The sequence below is a fragment of the Acipenser ruthenus genome, chromosome 6 (genome assembly GCF_902713425.1).
Source record: "Acipenser ruthenus chromosome 6, fAciRut3.2 maternal haplotype, whole genome shotgun sequence".
Lineage (NCBI taxonomy): Eukaryota > Metazoa > Chordata > Actinopteri > Acipenseriformes > Acipenseridae > Acipenser > Acipenser ruthenus.
The window spans coordinates 30687329-30713938 of record NC_081194.1 but is presented as its reverse complement, the minus strand read 5'-3'; the positions used below and the strand labels follow the sequence as shown (position 1 = coordinate 30713938).

Below are 26610 nucleotides of genomic sequence, written 5' to 3'. Positions count from 1 at the left end.
TGCCTCTGTCTCCGCCACCTCCACTGCTTCCACCACCAGGAGCAGAGCAGCGGGAGCTGTCTCTGCCTCCGCCACCTCCACCGCCAGGAACAGAGCAGCAGGAGCTGCCTCTGCCTCCGCCACCTCCACCAGCAGAGGGTGAATGCCTACTGGTTCCATCTCAAGCGCCGTGGGAGGACAGCTTACCGCTCCCACCTCCACCAGCAGAGGGTGAATGCCTGCTGGTTCCATCTCAAGCACAGTGGGAGGACAGCTTACCGCTCCCACCTCCACCAGCAGAGGGTGAATGCCTGCTGGTTCCGTCTCAACCGCTGTGGGAGAACAACTTGCCGCTCCCAGCTCCATCAGCAGAGGGTGAATGCCTGCTGGTTCCGTCTCAAGCGCCCTGGGAGGACAGCTTACCGCACCCACCTCCACCAGCAGAGGGTGAATACCTGCTGGTTCTGTCTCAAGCGCCATGGGAGGACAGCTTATCGCTCCCACCTCCACCAGCAGAGGGTGAATACCTGCTGGTTCCGTCTCCACCTCCACCGACAGAGGGTGAATACCTGCTGGCTGATGCCTGCCTCGCACAGCCCGGGGATGCCTGCCAAGCATCGCCCGGGGCTGCCTGCTGCTCCGCATCACCTGGGGCTGCCTGATGCTCCGCATCGCCTGGGGCTGCCTGCTGCTCTGCGTCGCCTGGGGCTGCCTGCTGCTCCGCATCGCCTGGGGCTGCCTGCTGCTCTGCATCGCCTGGGGCTGCCTGCTGCTCCGCATCGCCTGGGGCTGCCTGCTGCTCCGCATCGCCTGGGGCTGCCTGATGCTCTGCATCGCCTGGGGCTGCCTGCTGCTCCGCATCGCCTGGGGCTGCCTGATGCTCTGCATCGCCTGGGGCTGCCTGATGCTCTGCATCGCCTGGGGCTGCCTGATGCTCTGCATCGCCTGGGGCTGCCTGCTGCTCCGCATCGCCTGAAGCTGCCTGATGCTCTGCATCGCCTGGGGCTGCCTGATGCTCTGCATCGCCTGGGGCTGCCTGCTGCTCCGCATCGCCTGGGGCTGCCTGCTGCTCCGCATCGCCTGGGGCTGCCTACTGCTCCGCATCGCCTGGGGCTGCCTGATACTCCGCATCGCCTGGGCCTGCCTGATACTCCGCATCGCCTGGGGCTGCCTGCTGCTCCGCATCGCCTGGGGCTGCCTGCTGCTCCGCATCGCCTGGGGCTGCCTACTGCTCCGCATCGCCTGGGGCTGCCTGCTGCTCCGCATCGCCTGGGGCTGCCTGCTGCTCTGCATCGCCTGGGGCTGCCTGCTGCTCTGCATCGCCTGGGGCTGCCTGCTGCTCCGCATCGCCTGGGGCTGCCTGCTGCTCCGCATCGCCTGGGGCTGCCTGATGCTCTGCATCGCCTGGGGCTGCCTGCTGCTCCGCATCGCCTGGGGCTGCCTGATGCTCTGCATCGCCTGGGGCTGCCTGATGCTCTGCATCGCCTGGGGCTGCCTGCTGCTCTGCATCGCCTGGGGCTGCCTGCTGCTCCGCATCGCCTGGGGCTGCCTGCTGCTCCGCATCGCCTGGGGCTGCCTGATGCTCTGCATCGCCTGGGGCTGCCTGCTGCTCCGCATCGCCTGGGGCTGCCTGCTGCTCCGCATCGCCTGGGGCTGCCTGCTGCTCCGCATCGCCTGGGGCTGCCTGCTGCTCCGCATCGCCTGGGGCTGCCTGATACTCCGCATCGCCTGGGGCTGCCTGCTGCTCCGCATCGCCTGGGGCTGCCTGCTACTCCGCATCGCCGGAGGAGCCACCAGTTACAGGGTACGAGGGAGAAATGGAGCTCCCGCTGCCGCCTCCATGGCCTAGTTCGCCTCCGGTGGGTCCGCTGCTGCTGCCGTCACTTCCCGAGGGTCCGCTGCTGCTGCAGTCGCCTCCCGAGAGTCCGCTGCTGCTGCTGCCGTCACCTCCCGAGGGTCCGCTGCTGCTGCTGCCGTCACCTCCGAGGGTCCACTGCTGCTGCCGTCGCCTCCCAAGGGTCCACTGCTGCTGCCGTCGCCTCCCAAGGGTCCGCTGCTGCTGCTGCAGTCGCCTCCTGAGGGTCCGCAGCTGCTGCCGTCACCTCCCGAGGGTCCTGTTTCGCCTGGGGTCGCTACCAGTCCTGCCATGCGGCAGGAAATACTGTGGCTGGAGCCACATGAAGGGGAGCTGCCGGCCACGAAGAAGGGGGAGGGGGGGGTCAGGAGACCAGCTCCCCCAGCCGCACTTTCGCGGCAGGAGAAATTGTGGTCGGAGCCCGACGGAGGGGAGCTGCCTGCCATGAAGAAGGGGGGGGGAGGTCTGGAGACCAATTTCCTTGGCCGGAGGAGCCGGCCTGTGCGCAGTCCACCAGGACGCTACAGCTGTTTGGGTGGGAGGATGACATCCCACCGTGGCCGCCACCTTTGGCCCGTTGCTGCCCCTGTTCCTGGGCCGGGACTGCTAGCTGGGACTTTGGGGACTAAGGGGGGAGGTGGCCGAAAAGGCCATGTGTGCTGCGCACCAGGGGGGGGGCATGTGTGGCGGAGTGTCCCGCCCCTTTGTTTATTATTTTTTTATTATGATTTATGTTTATTACGGCAAAAGCCGATTTTGTTACTTGTTATTGTTTTTGTGTTTAAAAACCTTGTGAGGATGCGTGGCTGATCAGCTAGTGATTTATTTAACTAGCTGACAGTCACGCATCCTTACTAAACTCGTGCAGACTATGGCCGAGGGGTAATAATTAGTTAATAGCTAGTTAACCCCTTGGCCAGAATATAAAAAGCCTGCAGCTATCTGCGCAAAGGGTAGAGGGTTCGGAGTAGAGAACGAGAACGAGCAGAGACGGGAGGTAAAAATAAGATAACAATTGCTAAGCGTGTTGGTTGGTACACCAGCACGAGACTTATTTGTTGTCAGTTTATTTGTTTATTTGTTTGGCCAACGTGCCCTTTTGTTTCTGTTTTGTTTTGTTCAAATCGTTTGTTTTGTTTATTTAATAAAATAACTGAGCGCCGTAGCGTTCAGCTTCACCCGCCCAGTCACTGTTTATGTGTCGTTCCTTCCTGGTCCGTGACGTCATCACAGCAACAGCTCGGCCACAGGCTCATAAATGAGCCAGCTGAGTTATTTATTTGAATATTTATAACGTCAACTGGTGTTAATTAAGCACAGTGGCAAATATTTTGTGACTGTGGCCTATAGACTACAAATAAAATATGACCCATGGACTTTGTAAACAAAACTGATGCCTTTTTTCTATTCACTTCCTGTTTTATGTATTATTTTCAAATTGTTTATATTGCAAGAGTTTTCTAGCACTGCTGTCTGTTTTAATTGATGTATATCAACCCTGCATAGTGTATGCAGTGAATTTCTTTGTAAAAGGTAAAAGATCAGTGTATTGATGTGTATGTATGTTGAAAAGGTACACTGTGTAATCACAATCAACCAATAATTGAATTAAATTAAATCCAAAATGTATGCACTAAGCTAAATCCAGGACACAAACCTTGAGAGAACAGTGATTTATTTATTCTTTTTTTTTATTTTAATATTTGCATTTTTGTTTTTACCATGTTCAAGACAGGATTATTCTGAAATAGGATGCCATTGGTGTACTACTATAATACAGTACACCCTCGCTATAATTAACTAGTTGCGGTCCAAGCCTTTTGTTCACTATAGTGAGGGGTTCATTATAGCGAAAGGACAATCAAAATGAATGATAAACTGTTGGAGTAAGTTAATGAGATGTGATTGTGAATAACAGCAGAATTACATGTACTGTACCTGTTCGTCTCATGTATGCAGTATTCTGCCTTTGCTTAATCCTATTCGTTGAAGAATTAAAATCCCAGTGCAAAAAAAAAAAAAATCCCGAATTGAAGCTGAACTTTTATTCAAAATTAATCTGACATGAATCGTTTCAAAGTGCACCAAGTCTTAATGTAACATGTAAGAATCCCAGACTGATCTTTTATTCCAAATCAACCCAACATGAAAAGTTTGACATGAAAAGTTTCAGGTCCTCAAGTTTTGTTGTTGTTGTTTTATTTTCTTTAATCAGTTTTGCTTTGCCGCATGGCTGCTGAACAAGCCAAAAAACAACCTATATTCACGACAGAGACATGCCTGCGTTACTCCTTTTTTCAAACGATCACTATAGTTTCCAGCTTTGTTGCAACATAAAATTATTTTCGTTTTTGGAGGCATAGTTACACAGCGCACGTTTAAGACATAAGAGTTGACTTCACTGCGGAGGTGGCATCCCGTGCGTACAGACCGGGATGTTGGCAGTGTGTGCTTATATTATCTTTTTTACATTTTTTTTTTTATTTGGGGTCCAGGGGCCAGGTTTGTTATAATGAAGGGTTATAGCGATGGTGTACTGTAGTATAACCCTAGCAGAACCCTTAGCAGACCACAGCATTATCAGCAAAGGTAACACTTGATTTTGAACATATGTTACACACTTGTACTTATATGGTGCCATGGTACTACAATGAATCTTCAATGTATATTGGTTGATACGATTAAGACACATTGTTAACATTTTAAAATGTTACCATGGTGGTGCCATTCTACCCAATGGCTCTTACCATTGTAGCTGCCCTTGTACTATTGCCTGTTAGAAATTAACCATGGTGCTGTCTTGCATTGCACTTAAATAAGTCTGGTACTGATAATGATATAAAAAAATACATATATATATATATATATATATATATATATATATATATATATATATATATATATATATATATATATATATATTCAAATAAGATGATTGATGCAGTCATTGTAATTTAAATAATTTATTTACTATTAGAGCACCACAACAAACATACCATGTGTTAAAATACATTGCAATGGGTCAACAAAACATAACAATGCTGTTTTCATTTAACGGTTCAATTCCATGCTGCCCATATGACTTTATTGTTGATAGAAGGAAATAATGTTACCCCCAACCCTCCCTTCTAAGTGCTGTATTTCTCAATGTCCATTGTTTACTAAGGGGAAATAAGAAATGCATATTAAAAAAATCAAAACAAAATATTTTTTAAAAAACTTACGGGGGAAAAAAGCATTACAATACTATCAGTGCAATTCTGTGAAACAAAGAACATTATCCTAATGAGGAAAAAGGAAGGCACTCAAACACAAACAAAGAGAAGCACTATACAAAGAGAAAGTAATCAAAGTGTACAACATTTGGCTGCGTCCAGCGCAATCAAGTATAGTTCTACAAGTGTGGCATCCATCTCAATCTAAACAAGAGATAAGATCAAACAAAATCTCCTTTTAGTGCCATTTGTCAGGTTTCTAAACCTTTATGCTTATAAACACAAAGGTGTTGCATTCCAGCACCCCCATAGACAAGAAGTAAAACAAAAAATCCTGTTTGACATGTTGAAAAGTATGCGAAATACAAAAAGGAGTTTTCTTAAGGGATTTATAGAAACAGTTCCTCTGGGCCTGCTTATTCTCTTGGAGTTATTTGTTTAACACATACAGCCTAAATTATACCTCAGACAGTTTGAATTTCATATACTGACAGGCTTTGTCCACACTGAATGTCAACCAGCCTTCAATATTATGGGGCCAGGTTTATGCACATTACTTAGTACAAAGGTAGTACATTGGCTTTTTCTTTGTTTCACAGCAATTAGTTATGGATATTTATAACAACCTTTACTGCCTTCTTAAAATATTTCTCAATTGGATCTTTGTATCAACATCTATATTCAAATCGGCACATATTCATTGTGTGGACTTTCCTCATTTGTAAATAGCTGTTTCATTAAAAACCACAGCAGAATATACTTGTTTTAATAGACTGTACTTCTAAAATACTATATCACATCCACTGACAAGTTACATTGCTGCTTTTAAAACTGCTAAAGGTTTTAGACCCTCCTTTGTGCAATCCAAGCCTCTCTCAACTACTAAACAGGGTTTGGAGTTTATTTCTGTTTTAAAACACTCCTTAGCCTTTTGTGAATAGGACCTACTTTTTTCTGTCATGCTGCAGTTTTTCATCATAATAATGATCCAGTCCACTTAGCTGCATGTGTGAATGGCTGGTTCAAAGAGCATGAATAGGACCTACTTTTTTCTGTCATGCTGCAGTTTTTCATCATAATAATGATCCAGTCCACTTAGCTGCATGTGTGAATGGCTGGTTCAAAGAGCATGATACTGTGTCCCTGTGCCTGAACAGGCCATTCAGTCTCCTGACCTCCAGAAACAAGCCCTTCAAGAGGAATCGACACAGAGTCCAGCATCTACCGTCTAAGCAGTTTTGGATGTAATATCTTTCCAGATATCTTACAGACCATCTACGTGGTGCGTGATAGGGTTAGTTGCATTAGTAACAGATTTTGATTTACACAATGACAGTCATACAAAGGGGACAAAAACATTAAGCACTTTTGAAGTTTGAAGCTCAGCTCCATTGTGTTACAAATAACGTGGGGGATTACTGGAGTCCACAAATATAAGTTCAAATTCTACACATTTATTATAATAAAAAATCTAAATTCCTGGTATAGCGGACTGTTTTCTAGACCAAACAATTTGCCTTATTTTCATTATTATCTTATCATCAACCATAATGTACTATAAGAGAAGTTGGACTTCTAAACAAATGTCGTTAAGTATATTACATGTTTCATTGCATTTTAAAATGACAGCTTGGAAACTGGCTTAAGGGTCTAATAGCCAAGCATTTTAGTAACACATTCACACATCACTACCTAAAGTTGAAGACCCTAAAAAGTGAATGTTTTACATACAAATAACAAATACAAATGGCTTGTACTGTAAGGAGTTCCTAGGATGCCAATTGCATAACAATACAGAGAGAGATTAGATTAGGTGTGATACCTACACAGCGATTTTCAGGAACATGGGATTCTTCGATTATTTCACATATTAACACTTACAAATTCTTCCAGTGTTTACAAGGTTCTGTTTCTCCTCTATCTCACTAACATAGTAGGTGAAGCATAGGAATTAATGCCTTCGAAATGCTTTGCTCCTGTTGGTTGTAAAGATTCTTCCAAACAGACTAGTACCGTGTGTTGTAAAACTTCTCTTTTAACACTGATGTACCCAGGACTTTCAAAAGTTTTAACTGCACTTGCAAGACTTGACGATCATATTTGACAACTGTTCGATTTTGGGAGTTTTTCCGATATAATACAGGATAGTAAGAGGTTCTAAATCTTGAGATACACAGCATGGAGAGGCAGAGGCTTCAGGATTTATTGTGTTATACAGACTGAGCACCTGAAAAACAAACAAACCAAAAACAGAAATTAAAACTCATCTGAAATAATAAGATATCATCACTGTTACATAATTCAGTATGTGCTGGATATTTAATCTGCTTGTTGACATACTGTGGGTGCTGGCAAATGCATGCAAAATGCATTTTTGAATGTTGCTATTTTACCAAGGAACTGTGTGGTAATGTTTTCAGTCGCATGGAAATATATTAGTACATTATGTCATTACCACAAAGTAATTAATGTAATTATTAGGTAATTGTTTTAGCATTACTTAGCAACTACTTTGGAATTAGTGTTACCAAGGTAAACGGCACATACATACCCTTTGACTTGTATCACACAGAAGTAGTAATTACAAACTGTGAATTATACACATTGTGAGTTCAATTTGAATTGTAAGGAGGTATACGTAACATAAGATATAAACACAACTATGTGCACTTTATAAGCATAATGTCTAATAAGCAAATATGAATGAAAGTAATTACTAAAAAGGATTTGAATAATAATACTAATAATACTACGACTACTACGACTACGACTACTACTAATGATAATAATAATAATAATAATAATAATAATAATAATAAATGGCATCTGTGTTATTTCCTGGTTCTATGGCACAGTATGTGTTTTAAATGAAGTATTTGACCATGTACACCATGCCTTGAAGATTGAATATGTCATAAATCAGGGAAATAAGTCATAAAAATGGCACAGTATTTTTTGGTTAAATCCACCATCTTGCAAACATGTTCTGAAATTCACCTTCTGTTCTCTGAGCTTCATGTCTGTTTATCTTCTTAAAAATAAGTTTCAACTGCTCCATTCAACTGAAGTCTAATTTGCACCACAGAATATATACTATACATAAAAGACTTTGCAAAAAGGGTTACTGCCCCATCCTCATTTTAAACAACATCCTTTATTGAGCAACACGTTGTGGAGATAAGCGTTTCTTAAAAGGTGTTTCTAACAATCTAATGTTTTTGTTTTTTTCCCTAACAAACTATTTTCAAATGTATAACTACAGTTAATTGTCAACTGTTCCATTTTACCCCAAATGCAAGAAATACAGTTCATTTCCTGCGGAGAATGATTAGGAATTCTATGGTCTTATAGTTGCCATATTCCTTTTTGGATATGTGTGATGACAGTATTGCTTCCTACATCCACAAGTTTTCTGAACTAAAAGCTAAAGCCTTTATCTTTGGTGAAGTGTATGCATTTGTTACAGAGAGGTACTAATTTAAGACACAGGGGGTATCGTATACAATTCAAAAACAATAGTAGGTATAAATGTCCACCATTTACACCTCACGTTATCATTGTTTATCACTAAAACCATGCCGATTCAACCGTAAAACGCATCTATAACTCAAAACAAGGACAAGCAGCACTCCCTCACTATTGTGGGATTCCGTTTCCCCCACTCTACTGTTCATTGTCAAACCCTTCTATTGACATATGGTTAACTGACCTTGCTATGTTGAGTATCTGCACTCCATAAATATGGACAGGCCCCTGCACAGAAATTGGCATTATATCCCTTGGGTTCGTGAATCCATTTCCAGCCAAGATCCCTCTTAAAGTCAATATGTAATGGCCGTAAGCAGCAGTTGTCCTGTACATTCCTGTTTATAAAAAAAGAGTAGAAATAGTGTTTCAAATGAGGTTGTAAAAACCCCTTAGCTTTTTTGATAAAGTGGGTCCTGTAATTAGCAGAGAGATAACCGTCAGAGTCTAGAAGCATTATTTTATTCAGAGAGGATAATGTGTTCGAGCGCAGTGTTCGAGCGAGTGTTATATTTTGTGTACTTTCCCACTAAAAACGTAGTTGTAAGACCAAGTAATGACAGACGTCTGGGTATGTTATCTCTGGAAGCCTTTTAAAATTATTAGAAAATAATCTTGGCCTGACATCGTTGTCAAATGGATCAGGTAGTGTGGTTGTATTAATCGCTAATTTTTCAAGGTAGCGATTTCTTTCTGCTGTCGGTAAATTTAAGAAATAGATGCTTGTCATTTTAAAACTTCATGCTGGTTTACAGTCAACCAGAAGTTTCTGTGGACTCACAACACTAACGCATGCGCAGTGCCTTTTGTTTATGTTGTCATGCAGAAAACGGCCTATACAGACCTCTCGAATTGAATTAACTGAAGCACTGACTCTGTACCCTTCTTCCCCACACCGATTGGCTGCCAGTGTCACAGACCGCAGAGGGGGGCGTGGTTGAAATTAGAGACCAATTCTCATTGATTTCAAACACTTTGTTTGCAACGAATACTGCCTAATAGTCGTAAAAATGAAAGACACTATTCGGCCATTACTAATATTAGGAAGAAGACCATTACTCGTGCTTATCCTAATACGAATTCATATTCGGGAACACCCCCTAAAAGGGATAAGCACTGACTGCTAGCCAGATGCTTTGTTGCTCCATTTTCCCTATACTTGCTATGCAATAGACACTGGTGAGTGTTATTTTGCTGTAATTAAATTGGTAAATGCAACATTTCTTTAATTAATTTAGTCTCCCCTCTCTTTTGGTAGACAGCAGTGGTATTTTAAAAAGTCAGAGAACCACCAGCAAGGGAGAAAGTTGCAAATAATGATGGTTAAAACGGATAATTGATACCTAAGAATGTCACCCAAACCCAATATACACATACACTACTTGAAATATTGATATATTTTTAAACAAGTTGATTAATGTTAATGAGAACATTCCTCACCCATACCTAGAACAATATGCAGCATCTAAGGCACGTTTCTTCCTTCGGCCACTTTGTTGAGACTCAAGTCTATAGGATGGCAGCAGCATCAGTAAGAGATGAGGAGTTTTCCCATTGAATTTCCTCTTCTTGAATACTTTTAAATCACCACTGTTATAGTTATCGTCAATTCCTTAAAGTGAGATGATATTAAAATAGGAGTTAGCATTCTAATACTTGATAACATTTAGTAGGGTCATCATCAATCATATAATTCTATAGCCTTAATATACTAAAGGTTCTACAGTAGCAGAAAATTAGACAATGAGTGCAACATGACAGTGAATGAAACATACTTTAACATCTGTGCCAGCAACTTAGAGTATATGAAACATTCATATTTGCTCTGAAAAATGTTCATCTGCCAGAGATGCCTCTACATTTCCTAAACTACAAGTCCTTCTGGCCCCTAAACTAGTCAATCCCTAAATCCCATCTGCAGAAACTCCCTAGGTGGATTCTGAATATTTAAAAATCCATGCTGAAAAAGTCATTTATTTGCAACCAAAATGTTTGGCCTACTGTAAATGTTATTATGTTATTGATTCAAGCCTCAATTCAAAACATATTAAACATAATATTAATAATGTTACTTTACAGTTTGTACTGTACAATACTTGCACTAAGCTTTACTAGACTTTACAATGCTGTTTTGTACTATAGTACACCACAATATGTTTATAAAAGTAAGATGCACTGATGAGGTTTAGCCTTTATTCATCATTCAATATTCAAATTCATGATGTTGCTTTAATTGTTGTATTTACTGGAAACTTTTTTTTTTACTACAAATTAAACAAGAAGTGATGAAGGGATATTTATAGCAAAGCTACAGTATTTATATCCCCTGTTATTGAAGCCTTCCAACAAAACGGTATGCAAGACTGTGACTTTAAAACCCAAATAATGAATATTATTGAGATAATTACCTGCAAATCTTGCCTCTAGTTCTTCGCTCTTATTTGGTATGATGTAATTGTTTGAAGGTACAAATGTACAACATGGGCAGTGCAAACTTATCTTGAATCCATTGTTTCTATCTGAAAAAATACAAATGGTTATATTCGTGGGCAATAAAGCACTAAATAAAGCACTAACTAGGGTTTATATTGTTCCAGTTGTACAGCCCCATTGTTAAATAGGTTAACCAGATCATCAAAGCATCAGGTAGTTTATTTACAGGTAAGAGTTGAGAAATACTAAAATAAACAAATTCAGTGACAAACATTTCTACTTGAAGTCTTTTTCAATGTCTTTAAACGTTGTAAGGGTTTGATATTTATTATATATATTAGTTTGGAGCGTGGAATCTACCCCTGATTGATAGAGGAAAGAACCTTTACTTGGCTGCTATGGCAGCTGTTGACCTTGAGAAGTACTGTAAATACCCAGCATAGAGCTCCGCTTTCAGGGTTATCATTATGAAGAATATATGTGTGTGGATAGGGGCCGAAAGTGTTTATCTGTATCTGCTCTGTCATTTTTCCCATTACAAAAGCCTAACATTTAGGGAAAATGTCATTTCTACAACAAACTCAATTCCGGTTGTTTGCATTAGTTCTCACCTCTGTGAAGAAGCCATTCACTCACAGCTTCTGTAACATCAAAAGACAGCCATTCCCCTTCCGCTCTTGTTCTCACTACCTTACTGTCAATATAGCGCTGGGTCGGTGATGTTAGCTCTTTGTGGCCAACGATCTGCAATGGAAAAAGAGGGGGTGTTTAACAGTGGTTTACAATCCTGCTGTTAGTAGCCAAAGGGCAAAGTGTTTGAAAATATTTTGCTTTTAAAATCAATGCACTGATCGACTTTATTAATATAAGCAGTAATCATGTGGTTGACAATGGGGTTTCAAATACAAGACCTTCCTCCTCACATGTAACTCAATCTCATACACACCTTGCCTAGGATACCTAGTGAAGTGCTTACTATAGACCTGCTATTGTCACCATGGTCAAACAATGGTTCTGTATTATGGTTCTACATTGTCAACAGTAGTGGCATACAACAGGGGCCAATGAACATTACAGAATAAATCATAAACTAGCAAGGAACTACTCAGAACAATCATTTACCTGTTCTTTGTTATGTTTTCTTTTTACCATTGTTTTACTCCTCTCAAAATGTCCCTTTGTCTTTGAACTTGCTTCAAAATAGGGTCCTATGTGTCAGTTTACTATGTGACTATTAATATTCCAGAACATTTACTTAAAGCACTTACTCATAAGTAAAAAAAAAAAAAAAAGAAAAAAGACAAATAGAATTTTTGTTTCTCATTTTAACAGGAAGTCACCTCCAAAGCACAGCAACCAAACACTTAGGAAAGCACCTCGCATTTCAGTTTAGATTAAACAATATTAAACTTAAGTGTAAATTAAACTGCTGAAATAATAAGATATATATAATAGATGGGCTTCAGTGAGTTACAGGAAAATAATTCCATCTCTGGGTTGGCTGCATGGCGGGCCTGCAGAGTGAAAAAAAGCGGTCGGCTGATGGCACACGCTTTGCAGGACAGCGTGTGTTCGTCTTTGCCGCTCCAGAGTCAGCGCAGGGGTGGTAACGGTGAACTGATCTTAAAAAAATCTACTGAATTGTATGCTAAATGTGGTATTTGGTACAGATTGTGCTAATTAGGATAACATGTTAAACATGTGTGGTTTAATAAGCCATGAGGGGGACAGATGTATGGCATTATGTGGTATAATTAAGTAAACAAGGCAAAGCGGATTCAATGTGTGAAAAATATTGAAAACGGAAGCTTGAAATATTTTTTTTTACAGCTGCACACAGCAAAATGTTCAGATTTAAAAAAAAAAACAGCTCTAATGTCTTATTGCAACGGTTCCCAAACTTTTGATTGTCGCGTACCCCCTTCTAGACCTATCAACTGCCTGCGTACCTATAGCATACAGGTTTATATATGCTTTCATAATACACATAAACAATATAATACATAGAATATAAATTGCTATAATAATATAATACATATAATTTCCACTTTTAGTTTTAATGTATGCTTTGCCCAACTTAAATGAGTATAGCACAGCTTAATATAGTGATACTACTCACAGTGTGACGGATGAGGTTGTTTGTGCATAGGCGCACAATGTTTGGAATGAATGGTGATTCAGTAGTTTGAGTCGCAAGTCGTTTTCTACACAAACCTGCTTACGATATTTTGACTTAGCTGTGAGTGGTGAAAATCAATCTTTCGCACAGGTAAGTTACAGCAAACGGCATCAGAACCTTGACAGCTCTGTCTGACAATTCAGGGAACTCTGCACGTCTTTGGACCCAAAACTCAGCCAACTGCTTTTGTTGAAACCCGCTCTCGAGTCTGCCGTCAGTAGAGATGTCCAGGAGGTTGTGGCATAGCTATTGCAGGAAAGTTTGTGAAAGGATAGCAGACCCAGCTATTTGCGTTTCCCATTGAGGGAAAGTACTCACGCAATTGCCTTCCCAGTTCAGTGAGGTGTTGCTTGATGTCACCTTTAAAATTGCCATTACAGGGGGCGTCCTATAGCCTGGATGTCGTCGGTTCGAGTCCAGGCTATTCCTTTGCCGACCGAGGACAGGAGCTCCCAGGGGGCGGCGCACGATTGGCCAAGCGCTACCCGGGGGAGAGAGGGTTAGGTCGGCCAGGGTGTTCTCGGCTCACCTCGCACCAGCGACCCCTGTAGTCTGGCGGGCTTGCCTGTAAGCTGCCCAGAGCTGCATTGTCCTCCGACGCTGTAGCTCTGGGTGGCTGCATGGTGAGTTTGCAGTGTGAAAAAAAGCAGTCGGCTGACGGCACACGCTTCGGAGGACAGCGTGTGCTCATCTTCGTCGCTCCCGAATCAGCACGGGGGTGGTAGCGGTGAGCTGAGCTAAACAAAAATAATTGGACACTATTAAATTGTGGAGAAAACAACAAAAAAACTAATTTGTGACTACTAAATAAAAAAAAAATGCCATTACACAATTTGTCCCGCGTACCCCTGGGGGTACACGTACCAGTTTTATTGGAGGCTGATTCATGGTATTTAAAAAGTAATCTTATAGTTTACTTTCTATAATAAATAAGACTATAATAAAATTAGCCTATTTTATGCAGTCTAAAAGTATATATTCTTTCTAGTAATTGTATTATTCAAACAAACCATTCCTCCCAGTAAAGAACAGAAAATTGAAAATGTCAAAACTTAAAGAAATCACCAACTTTAGAAACCTGCATCAGGTTACAACCGTCAACTCTAAAGGGTGGCCAAAATAATTAAAATCAGGTAAAACTATAACAAGCATTTTAAAATGTTTTTGTTTAATGTCTTCTAATGTCTTTAAAACTTCCAGCAAGGAACAGTTCAACTATTGTTCTGAGTAGTCTCTTGTTAATTTTATACCAATAAAACAATTGCATTCTCTCAAAAATTGTACATTTTCCTTTACATATGCTTTAAAACAGAGCCTTTTTTGTCTAAATGTTTCTACTTGACTTGACCTCAAAAGCCATCATGAAATAAATGGGTTAATATATCAGCAGTGAAGTGCAGGATTCCAGGGCAATTCTACAGATACTACACAGAGACCTTTTTGTTAAAGAAATTGCGAATGCTGACCTGGTCTCGAATGATGGCTAATATGTATATTGGTGTAGGGAGTTCTACATTTAGTTGGGAATGTAGGATGTTCTAAGACTGCTCTGATTAAACCAGCTTCTCTTTGCCATTACAAATAAGCTGCTTTTCTTTTCAATAAATTGCAGGGAAACAGGAAGGTATTCATAATTTAAGGAGACCACATACAAGACCAGTGTGTGAATTGATGGTCTTTCCTTTCATTAAAATACCTGTTTTGTTGAGCCTGTTCTCTTTGACCAGGATGGTTAACCAGTTTAGGAAAACAAATATCTCAACTTCCATACACTGTTGACAAATCATTAACAAAGTAGCACATCCATGAACCTTGTAATTCTTGCATCTGTGACCCATACGTTTAAACACAGTTTCAGATTCTTAGCTCTTATTGGAATGACTGTTGAAAGCATTCAATCTTTTTCACTGGGTAAATTATTCTAAATGATTTTGCAGTCTTGGAAAAATGAAACTAGCGTACAAAATAGCAGCTACGGGATATCATTGTAGTGCAAAGCTATGTTATTTTTTATTATAAAAAGGCCTAATGGTAATGTGTTTATATTGGCAAAGTCTGCTGTGGTGTACCTTCCTAATGCATAAAACATTGCTTCTGTTACCATCGCTTGTGCTTATGTGGCCAAGAAAGACTTCTAATACCATTGGTACAAGTTCATTAATCTTTAAAAACATTTCACCAAAAGACTTTTGGGATTGTTCATTCATAGCTAATTGTGAACTGGATGAGATTTGGGGCATTAACTGTGGCAAGGGCCATTTGATTCAAGCCAATTCGGGCCAAAACACATGGGAAACTAAAACTGAAAGCTGTTTCATGTTAAATTTGTTTTCGTCTTTTTTGTTTTCGTCAGTGTAACAACAAGAAACAGTATTTGCTTTCTAAAGAAAGTTTTCTGAAACCTTACTCCCTTCTGCTAAATGAAAAACATAAGGTAGCAGTTAAGGTTCCATAAAAAGGGAGAATTATGGTCAAATAGGGCCTCGATTCATCAAGCATAATTGTGCAAGTTACCATACTATTGATGGAAATCAACACATTTTCTGGTACAATGTTTTCAATTAAAATTCAAAATGCTCTGACGACACCTGACTTGTGGAAAATGTGTAGATACTGAAACTATTATCTCATTTTGTAATTTCTATGTACCTTTCCATTTTATTTCAGCTTAGTTGGAGGAATGATTACAGCTCCAAAGCTCTGAAAATCACATCAAAATACAATTCTAATCTTTTGATGGAATAGACCTTAGTGCACAACAAGCACACTTCTACATCAAAAAAATCCACTCCTTAGTAACTTAAAAAACAGGGTCTACAGGAGCCCACTCTAAAAATAAATACACATATAGATATCTAATAGAAATGTAGACACCTTTGAAATATGGCTCCTCATGTCAAAGCACTTACTGAAGCTGGGTAATGCTTCACTCGGAGTACCTGGGGGCATATTACAAAAGCATCCTGTGACATTCTTATCTTATCTTCAGAGATAGAATGTCCTAACTAAAGTTTAGGGGAGTTGATATTAAAGAAAATGCTCTCCTACCTTATTTTAAGATAGTAAATAGCATATTACAGAACATTCCTGATTTGTTCATATTGTTGTGTGTTGGTATTCCTAATTAAAATTAAGTTAAATGGAGCATCTCGCTGTGTAATACAACACATAATACTTAATATGTTATTCCTCAGTAAAGATTCAAATATCAATGGTCATAATCACCGACAGTAACTTGTAAGTGCATCTAACTCCAACTCCATGCTGTCCCATACATAAAATGAACCACCTTCTCTCACAGGAGGTGGGGCTAGATCTAGGCATTACATGTAGCTTACTGTTAAAGGTATACATCCCAAAATATACTAATGGATCATTATGGTTCACTCGAATATGCAGTATATAATAAGACCTAAATTCCAATAAATATTTGTGCAATACAAAACTTAAAATCTAAAAGAATAACAACAATAATAAATGTACATCATTTCCCCCTTTTTTGTTTTTGCATGGTTTGTTCTGATCTTGCATACTAACATTTATTTTTCTAACCAACTGATATAGAAAATTCCACCAAGTCCTAAACATTAGGAAAGAAGCATAGGAAATGAACAAGTTAGGAATGTTCTGTAATATGCTATTTCCGATCTTAAATTAAGATAGGAAAATAAGTTAGGAGAGCATTTTCTGTAATATCAACTCTCCTAAACTTCAGTTAGGACATTCTATCTCTGAATATAAGAATAATGTCACTTAGGATGCTTTTGTAAAATCATAAAAGCAGGTGTCTTATACCCCTTTCACACAGATGAGTTATGAAGGCTCAGAACTGGCACTGATGCTACACTTTGGTCTGTGTGAATTGCCTATACCGTCACAGAGCAGTCATATTTTATGCCACGTGACTGTATACCGGACGTGTTGGGTATTTTTGTCGTTGGTGTTACACGCTTTCATTTCAATTGGAGACCCGAAGAAGTTAATGAATTGTTAACTTTACAATAGTGGCAGCTACTAAACAGATGCGGCACTTTGAACTGTGCAGAGAGTCGAATGAGAGGCTGTCAGACTGCCACTGTCTCGTTCACGCAGAAATTACCACAGCAAAAAAAGATAAATGGACATCAATGAGAATTTAATTATTAAAGTCAAAAAATATACTGTTCTTTATGATGCCAGTGTCAGTGGTTATAAAGACAATAAAAAGAAAGATGCCATATGGTAAGAAATAACAGAACAATTGGAAATTGATGGTATGTCTTTCTCTCTTTATTTCACCTTAATTTTAGTCAAAGTGACAGGGAGCACCACACACTGGTTTTGTATTTCTGTAAAATGACGCTTCTTTGTTTTCATAATGTTGACCAATAATAATAACACATCCACACACTAGCTGAGAAGATTTTATTAAAACTGAAAACCAATAAAAGTATATTATATGAAACAAATTTTCTCAGTATTTACAAAGAAATATGTCTATAGATGTATTATTTTTGAATAATTTACATGTTAAACCAGATCACAAATAAACATTCACTGTTAAATGTAATTTTTTTAGTGTGTGGTGTCTTTATTTTATTTTGTCTCCACAAAACAAAATCTAGTGGCCTAGGTTAAGGTTTTTCATCAATCCCAAGGTTTTTCAGTGGGGGTCTCACTGAGGAGTTGACATGTCTTTTACAGTATACAGTATATTTTGGTTTCTGGCCTTTTAAAAGTACTAGTCAAACAGGAAAGCAAAATTTACACTAAATTATCTTACACAAAAAAACAAACAAAAAAACTGTTACCTGATAAAGTTCTATTCGCTGTTCAGAGACTCTTGCCTTTGGATTTTGTAATCGAAAAACTCTAAGTTCTGCCTTCACCAGATTTGACGCGTTTTTCTCCATTGATGAAACATCAAATTTAAGACGCCTGAAGTAAGGATTGTAATAATTTGCAGAGATGTAATCTGAAAGAAATAATAATAAAAAAAACATATTAAATATTAAAACCTCTAAGCACTTTTACAAATCAGTTTTGCTTTTTTGCATGTTCTGTGTGGTAGTGTCTGCAGTGGAACTTATAGATTAATTTAGAGGATTTTACTAGGTTGGCACTTGTACCTTTAACCCGGGGACTGCCCAGATTTGACACATCTTGTCCTGGGTCTCTTTTGATTTCTATAGTGTATGACATTTTCAAGCAACCATGGAGAGTACTGTAAATGACAGCAAACATTTCTAGATTTACTCAAGTATCCAAGAATAAAAATCAAAAGAAAGAGAAAAAAACATAAGGTATATACTAGCGATGATTTGTTTTTAAGTGCAGTGAACTCCGAGGTTAATGCAGGGTGGGACAAATCACTTTGTATGGTGGTGGTCATTTGGCAACTAGCTTTCAAAACCTGGTAGCCAAATGAACTTTATATGAGGAGATGTATATTTTGTACTCACATTTTCTTATTATCTTTAAATCAACGATAATCGATGCATTGACATTTTCTTTTCAAAATAAAGAACAAACATTTGTTTTTTTAACAGAAGATCCAATAACTAAAAACATAGTTGTGCATAATAGTGAAACAAAAAGGCACAACTTACGTTCAAATTAGAACACTTCTGATAATAAAAAAAGAAATACAAAGGACTTGAGATTTTAACAACTGAAAAGAATATGCGTGCGTCTGCATCACATGTCCCTTTAACATTGTAATAATAATAAAAAATAATATACTTTAACAGAAGTCATTTCTGTCTGAACTATGTTTGTTCATTACTGTTAACATTTTATGTCCAAAAGCAAAGCAAAACATTTGAATTAATCTCACAAATCCTGACTAATTTAACTATTACTAAATTCATCTTCTTATATAATATTGCCATATAATCCAAACACAACATGCTTTGAAACAAAAGAAGGTAAATCGGTAGATTGCCTTAAGTTTTTTAATCAAGAAAACTTTAATACACTAGGCCTATTTCTGATTTGGCTTGTCCAATGTGAATGTAGCGGCCTAAAGTGTGTATCCTAGCAACGCGCTAATCTACTGTACTAGCACTAAAAGAAGTGCACTCTCACACACTCAAGGTTTTAATCTAAACCGGCAACAGCAGACTTCAAACTGGGTTCTAATTTGATGCATCGATTCACCAATATGTAATTGAAGCTCGGGAAATTTAAGGACAGTTGATCAATAATGCATCAATTAATTGTTGTACCCCTATATAGCACTAAATACAATTTGATTCCTGCCATCCATTATCATTGTCAAAATGTGTTAAAATTGAGAAGATACTATTTTAAACTCTTCAGCGAATGACACATTAGACAATGTGTTGGTTTGGTGTGGTTAGATAAATCTGAGAGACTTTTGCACCCAACAAGGTCCATTCAGGGAATTTACCCAGCAATACAGTTTAATTTCTTCCCATTCAAAAATGATGCAACTGATTACAAACATGCCTCTACCTATGGTAGGCGCCACTGTGTACAAGGGCCACCATTACACTCTGCCATGCACTGGTCAAGCTATAAAGCAGCAGTGTGGAGTAGTGGTTAGGGCTCTGGACTCTTGACCGGAGGGTCATGGGTTCAATCCCAGGTGGGAGACAATGCTGCTGTACCCTTGAACAAGGCACTTTACCTAGATTGCTCCAGTAAAAACCCAACTGTTTAAATGGGTAATTGTATGTAAAAATAATGTGATATCTTGTAACAATTGTAAGTCGCCCTGGATAAGGGCATCTGCTAAGAAATAAATAATAATAATGAAGGAGATGGGGCCTATTTCACTGATCTAAATATAATACCAATGCTCTTTAATTCTCTTAATTCCCTACTGGTGTTTACACCCAGGGATGATTAATTGACCCCCCCCCCCCCCATTAACTTCACTAAATACAGAGACGAGATGTGCCACTACTTAGATAAATAAAATAGACCCCTGTGGTGTCTACGTACCCCAGCCCTCTTAGTTATTTATGTCATTTATGCCAAAAATTGCTTGAAAGTTGTATTGTTTATCTAAAAAGAAAAGTGTCAGATGATGCTAAAGCTGAACTTTACGTCATAATCTTACATGCTATAGGGGAGAATAGAACTAGTACTTGATATCCATGTTTAAATGGTCCAAAGCCAATGGGTCCAACAAGGATAACATGGTGAAACACATTAAAAAACATGGACAACATTGCTGAAATATCTTGTTGACTCGGAAAACATGGACAGTTTAAGTGAAGAGAAACTGGGAAAAATGCCATTTAATCTACCATGAGCAACTGGACAACAATATTATTAAAAAGTGGCAGGTTTATTATTTTTTTTTTTTAGCATGGACCACTAGCATCCCTACTCATTGCCTTTAATATAAAAACAGTAATTTCCTGTTGATTTGACCAGGCTGTTTAAGGCACATTGATAAATGACCAATGTGTTTTTAAAGAACTTGCCTTAACAAAACACATAAACACAATTAAAGAAAGGTCAAGCCGCAGTTTTATCAGTTGACATTAGCCTTTAATCTTGCATTTTTAATAATGTCCAAAAAGCATTAAATATTCACTGTAATTAGGTTTACAAATTGTCAAGTTTTCATTTCCTGGATTCTGCTGAGTCAATGCCCTGAGGTGGGGGAGGGGCGTTGACTCAAGACAGGGGCAAAATAACAAGTAATATTACTGTAACATTTTTAACATTAGCTATATAGATTACGTTTAGAATTAGGCATGTTTAAAATTCAAAAGGCACAACACACAGTTATGGTAAAGAATCAAGAAATGCAGTTAACAGTTATTAAACGGTGAAATACAAAGCGCGGTTTGCCTGAAAAAAAAAGGGTGCTGCGTAAGTCCACTGAGTGCAATGTCATTCTACGTTTAGAATTAGGCATGTTTAAAATTCAAAAGGTAAAGCACAGCACATAATTAGGGTAAAGAATCAATATGTGCAGTTACATTTATTAACACTAGTAACGCCACGGCAGTCATTTTTACGGTTTTCACTTTTAAAAATGTAAATAACTCTCAGGATCGCTAAAAATTATAATCCCTGCTACCTTTTGACTGCCTTTTACAATACATGTTTTTATTTTGAATATAATCTACAATATCCTATTTTATTTTTATATACAAGCCTGTTATTATCTCTGCTGGACCTGGCAGCCATCAATTCCGTCGATTTGTACAAGGAATGCACCAGGGAAAATATCAGTAAGAGAGAGTTCATCTTGAAGCTAACCACAGCGCTTCGGCAGAAACATTTCGATCAGAAAACTGCAAAGCAGCAGGCTGCAGCAGCTCAGTCTGGATTCTGTGCTGCATGAGTGACACACACAAGAGAAAACATACTTTTGTTTTAAATTAAAAATGACTTTCATTTTTACAGTTTTGTATGTTTACACACTTTTTGCTGTTATATACTTTCCCAGTAAGTAGTTTTTATTTATTTATTTTTCCTATGTTCATTATGTTGCTAGAAAGACACCCTGGGTATATTTCTAGAGAGCCATGTTAAGTTTCTGAAAAGTGAATTGTGGAAGTCTAGCACCTACACACAAACATTTCAAAAAGTGTTTATGTTCCACCCCTATCACTTCTGATTGGCTAGCTGTGGGAAAATCTGATCTTCTATTGGTTACAAAGAAACCGAGAAATAGCTAACAAGAGAGCCTCTGGCAATGCACAGACTAATCTTTTAAATTTAAGGTATTATTTATGTTTATTGTAAATGAGCAAATAAGTGATGCTGCTTTCTTAATGCATGAATTTAAATTCTAAAGTTACAACAACAAAAAAACAACATAGTCACTAATTAAAAATAATAAAATAAGATAAAATGTAGTTTTTATTGCATAATACCTACAAATAAATCCATCATAGCAAATTGAGTGTATTCGTAGAACTGCAAAGACAAACAACCATGACTAGGCTAGGAGACAGATTTGGCCCCTTATTACTACGAAATATTTTATGAACATAGCTTTATGACATTCAAAATTACACATCATACTTGAAATCTATATACTTTTAACTATTAAGATTTATTTTTTTATCTTGATTACCTTCGACAATATGTACATAAATAATAATATAACGCGACGCTTGCAGTGTGGAGTAGTGGTTAGGGCTCTGGACTCTTGACCGGAGGGTTGTGGGTTCAATCCCCAGTGGGGAACACTGCTGTTGTTCCCTTGAGCAAGGTACTTTACCTAGATTGCTCCAGTAAAAACCCAACTGTATAAATGGGTAATTGTATGTAAAAATAATGTGATATCTGTATAATGTGAAATAATGTATAATGTGATATCTTGTAACAATTGTAAGTCGCCCTGGATAAGGGCGTCTGCTAAGAAATAAATAATAATGTTAATTTTCAAATTGCTCAGAAAATGGCGGAGACGAAAAATGTAAGAACACTTATTTTGCTAAATGTTGCCATCTACGGGTGGCTTATAGGATCAAACTTATTGGATAGATATGGTACTTTGCCTGAAGGGAGAAGTTTTTATTGGACCCATTGAACATGTGACTTTCATACCTCTGAAAACAAGGTGCTATATCTGTCCCTGAAACTGATTAAGGGTTCAAACATGAAGATTGTCAAATATGTTTATAACGATAAAAATGAAATGCTTATATATGAGATTATCTGTAAAATATGTTATTTTTTAAAACAAAATACAGACTGTCAATCTCATAGCAATGTGTTTATGTATTAATTCATTTAAGTATTTATTTATTTTTCAGTGAGTAGTGCAAGAATGTTGCCCTCCCAAAAGCCATCAGGGTATGAAACCAGGATCACTCTGCTGCAGCAGTGTTCCAGTTAGCCATCATGGGACAAGATGTTAGATGAGGACAAATAGTTGCAAAATGTTGTACACTGTTTAAAAATATATATATATATATATATATATATATATATATATATATATATATATATATATAAATATGTTTTATTTCCCTATATGTATTTATGGTAATAGGGAAATATGCAAATTTTAGCATTATAAGAGCCAATCAAATCATGTGAAAGTCACCTAAAGGCTTCTACATTCACAGCATTTTAAAAGTCAAAGCACACTATCTGCAGACATGTTTCGCCCTGTTTGGGGCTCATCAGGGCAGCACAACTGTACTTTGACTTTCGAAAAGTAGCTTTCAAGTTAAGGTGAATGAAAGCAATATATAGAGAACAGTGGGTAATAGGGAAATATGCAAATTACAGCATTACAGGAGCCTATCAAATCAAATTTTATATATATATATATATATATATATATATATATATATATATGGGGTTCAGCAGTTACAAAACTGAAAGAACGTCAAGAAAAATCAGAATTCCACCAAGCAGCAGTAATAGTTGGCAATGATTTGGTATCTGTGATGAAACAAACTAAAACACCTACGCGGCAGTTATTCCTGCGAGTACACAAAATGTTTCAATGCTACATGGTTTGTTAAAGGTTTTTACAATACAGATTGTGTATCTGCCATCTGTAATCACGCCTCTGTGGTTGCCCCACGCCCTCTAGTTTTTACTGGTATCATCCCATTGCGTTCTAGACATATGACATCACACTACTGGCATTATGGCTTCAAAGTAACAATGCGCATGTGTAAAGGCTCTGAAGTGCCAGTACTTCACAGAAAAGGCCTTTTTCACTAGTCTAATGATTTCTATTATTTAAATGAAAGTGTTATCACATGTGTTATGAATTGTGTTTCAACAGTATGAATATAATCGTCGCATATTGTAATTAATGTATATGCTTAAAAAAATTAAACAATTACATTTTGTATTATGTTTAATGATATGTAATAGTAATAATGAACAATCTACCTTGTTACCATCCATTGCAATACATTTGAGGAGGTTTAATATTGTATCATTATGAACACACACATAATAAGATATTATATAGACAGTTTTTAAAACGCTTTCAAACAGGGATAATGTGTTAATGTTTAGTTTTAGGTAAGACAAGTATTGCTCCTGGTTTCGCCGCCTTAGTGATGTGCAGTTTGTGAATGATTCATTCTTTTTTAACGGCTCATTACAGTGAATCATAGGAATCGGTTCAGAATTCCGTTGAATCGATTTATTTGATTCACCGTATCAAACACACTACATGACATGAGTCGAGTTGCCCGCCCAACAACTCATGAAATGAGCCCACATAAATAAATAACACTTTTATACTTTGTATTTTTATTTATTCCTTAGCATTATAGCAGCTGGGGACATGAGCTTCATTAATTCATACGTGTCATTTAGCTAACTGAAAAACCCATGTTGAATTTATTTAAATGTACACGTCTACTATTTGTCAGATGTTTATGTATTATTTTGAAGTGCGCATGGTGTTGTGTTAGCGCTGCTAATTTAATTGTCTGTGTTGTTCTTGCCTTTTGCTGTTCTTGTCTCTGATTCGTTGTAACCGGGTGGGTTTAGATCTTATTGTTGAGAAAGCTATGTAACTTAATCCCAAATCTGCCATGTTGGCTCCAAATGCTCTAGTTTAGAAAAGTCAGTTTCATAATCTCAACTACTGTTGCTGTACTAATGTTTTATTTTTACTTTTTATTTGTTTTATTTTATTTTTTATAACTACATTGATTACATTGAGTTGTATATATAATATAATAGTTCATGGTAGTCTTTTTCATTTGACTTATCCAGTTTGATTTGTTTGAAATAATTTGTAATGTTACCAGACAGTGTACATTACTACATGATCTCAGTATATTAGACACTTTACTCTAAAACCTACCGCAAAAAATGAGTGAGATCACTTCAAACCGCAACTACCCAAACAATCAATGATCCTTTCTGGACATTTTCAGTTCAAATAGCCCAGTGATTCAGCCAAGACGGAACTGTTTTGCTTCAGTGAATCAAACGAACAAATATTTTGAAATTATTCACCAAACTGAACTGAATCAAACGAATCGAGTCATCAAAAATAACTGAACTGCACATCACTACGTCGCATACGCAGCATACGGGGACCTTTAAGTCATCCGTAAACGTGCTTAAGAAATCTTGGGTTGGGGGCTCCCGAGTAGCGCATCCGGTAAAGGCGCTCCGCGTGGAGTGCAGGATGCGCTCCATAGCCTGGACGTTGCCGGTTCGAGTCCAGGCTATTCCACAGCCGACCGTGGACGGGAGCTCCCAGGGGGCGGCGCACAATTGGCCGAGTGTCGCCCCGCTGGAGGGAGGGAGGGTTAGGTCGGCCAGGGTGTCCTTGGCTCACTGCGCACCAGCGACCCCTGTAGTCTGGCCGGGCGCCTGTGGGCTTGCCTGTAAGCTGCCCGAGAGCTGCGTTGTCCTCCGACGCTGTAGCTCTTGGGTGGCTGCATGGTGAGTCCGCAGTGTGAAAAAAAGCGGTCGGCTGACGGCACTCGCCTCAGCGTGTGTTTGTCTTCGCCCTCCCAAGTTAGCGCAGGGGTGGTAGCGGTGAGCTGAGCTTAAAAAAAAATAATAATTGGCAATTCGAAATTGGGAAAAAATAATAAAAATAATTGGCAACGACTAAATTTATGTAAAAAAAAATAAAATAAATAAAATAAATATCTTGGGTTATACGCCACACAACTACTCCAAAACTCAATTACAAGCAGCACTGAATAGGAAAAGGACGTGCTTCACTAATAAAAAACATGCCCCCCAGCCTAAACAAAGTCACGCAACGCTGGGTGATGCGGAAGCAATAACATTGCCGTCTGATAAGAAGAAACAACTCTGCGAACCGACAAAAAGGTAACCACTGAAACACTATTAGCCATTATAGCGTTTCTTAATACATTAAAATGCGCTCACAGTTGTGGATTGATTGTGTTCACTGTTAAATAAAACCAAAATCCAACCAGTTATATTCTGCTTTTTTGAGTGTGTTTTGTGCGATGGAGAGGGGGGAAGTAGATTTTTAAGAAGGACAAGTAGATTTTTCTAGCAACAAGTGAGTTTTATATAATAAACTGAAAAACAGATTGACCAGATTACAAATGAGTGAATACAAATACCTGCAGAAACAAGTGAGTCATTCAAATGTGTAGTCAATCAGTGGGAATGTTCTGCTTGCTTACGTTTCACCAGTTCATGAATTCTCTGTGCAGTTTTTGCTCAATGAAGGTTGTCTTCAGGAGTTTAATCTGCTCGATGCTTTGTTTTGGTCATCAACTGGCTTGAGAATCCAGTCTCACACATATTAGTAGTTGGGAACAACAACAAAAGACGCAGGACTGAAAGAATCAGGTACTCATCCAAGCACTTGATCCAAAGCTGATTTAGGGGCATTAATGAAAACTGAGTAGTAGTTGTGCCACTATTGAGGAGTTTGATTAACTTTTCTTGGACATTGCCCAGGAATTTAGATGTCATAGAAGTAGCTGGTTTGAGCCGTTGGATATGGAGAGCTCGCTGGGAGCTGTGTA

General features: G+C 38.8%; 1 protein-coding gene across 1 annotated transcript in view; it reads right to left on the bottom strand.

The window, feature by feature from the left end:
* Positions 1-4781: 4781 nt before the first annotated feature.
* Positions 4782-26610, bottom strand: part of LOC117410435 (transforming growth factor beta-2 proprotein-like) — a 50676-nt gene continuing 28847 nt past the window's right edge. Inside the window, exons 2-7 of the mRNA XM_034016981.3 lie at positions 17977-18140; positions 11619-11751; positions 10983-11093; positions 10021-10186; positions 8759-8912; positions 4782-7276 (exon numbers count right to left, since the gene is read on the bottom strand). Of these exons, the coding sequence (XP_033872872.3) occupies positions 7118-7276; positions 8759-8912; positions 10021-10186; positions 10983-11093; positions 11619-11751; positions 17977-18140 (887 nt within the window). The 3' untranslated portion in view covers positions 4782-7117. The remainder of the gene's footprint in view (positions 7277-8758; positions 8913-10020; positions 10187-10982; positions 11094-11618; positions 11752-17976; positions 18141-26610) is intronic.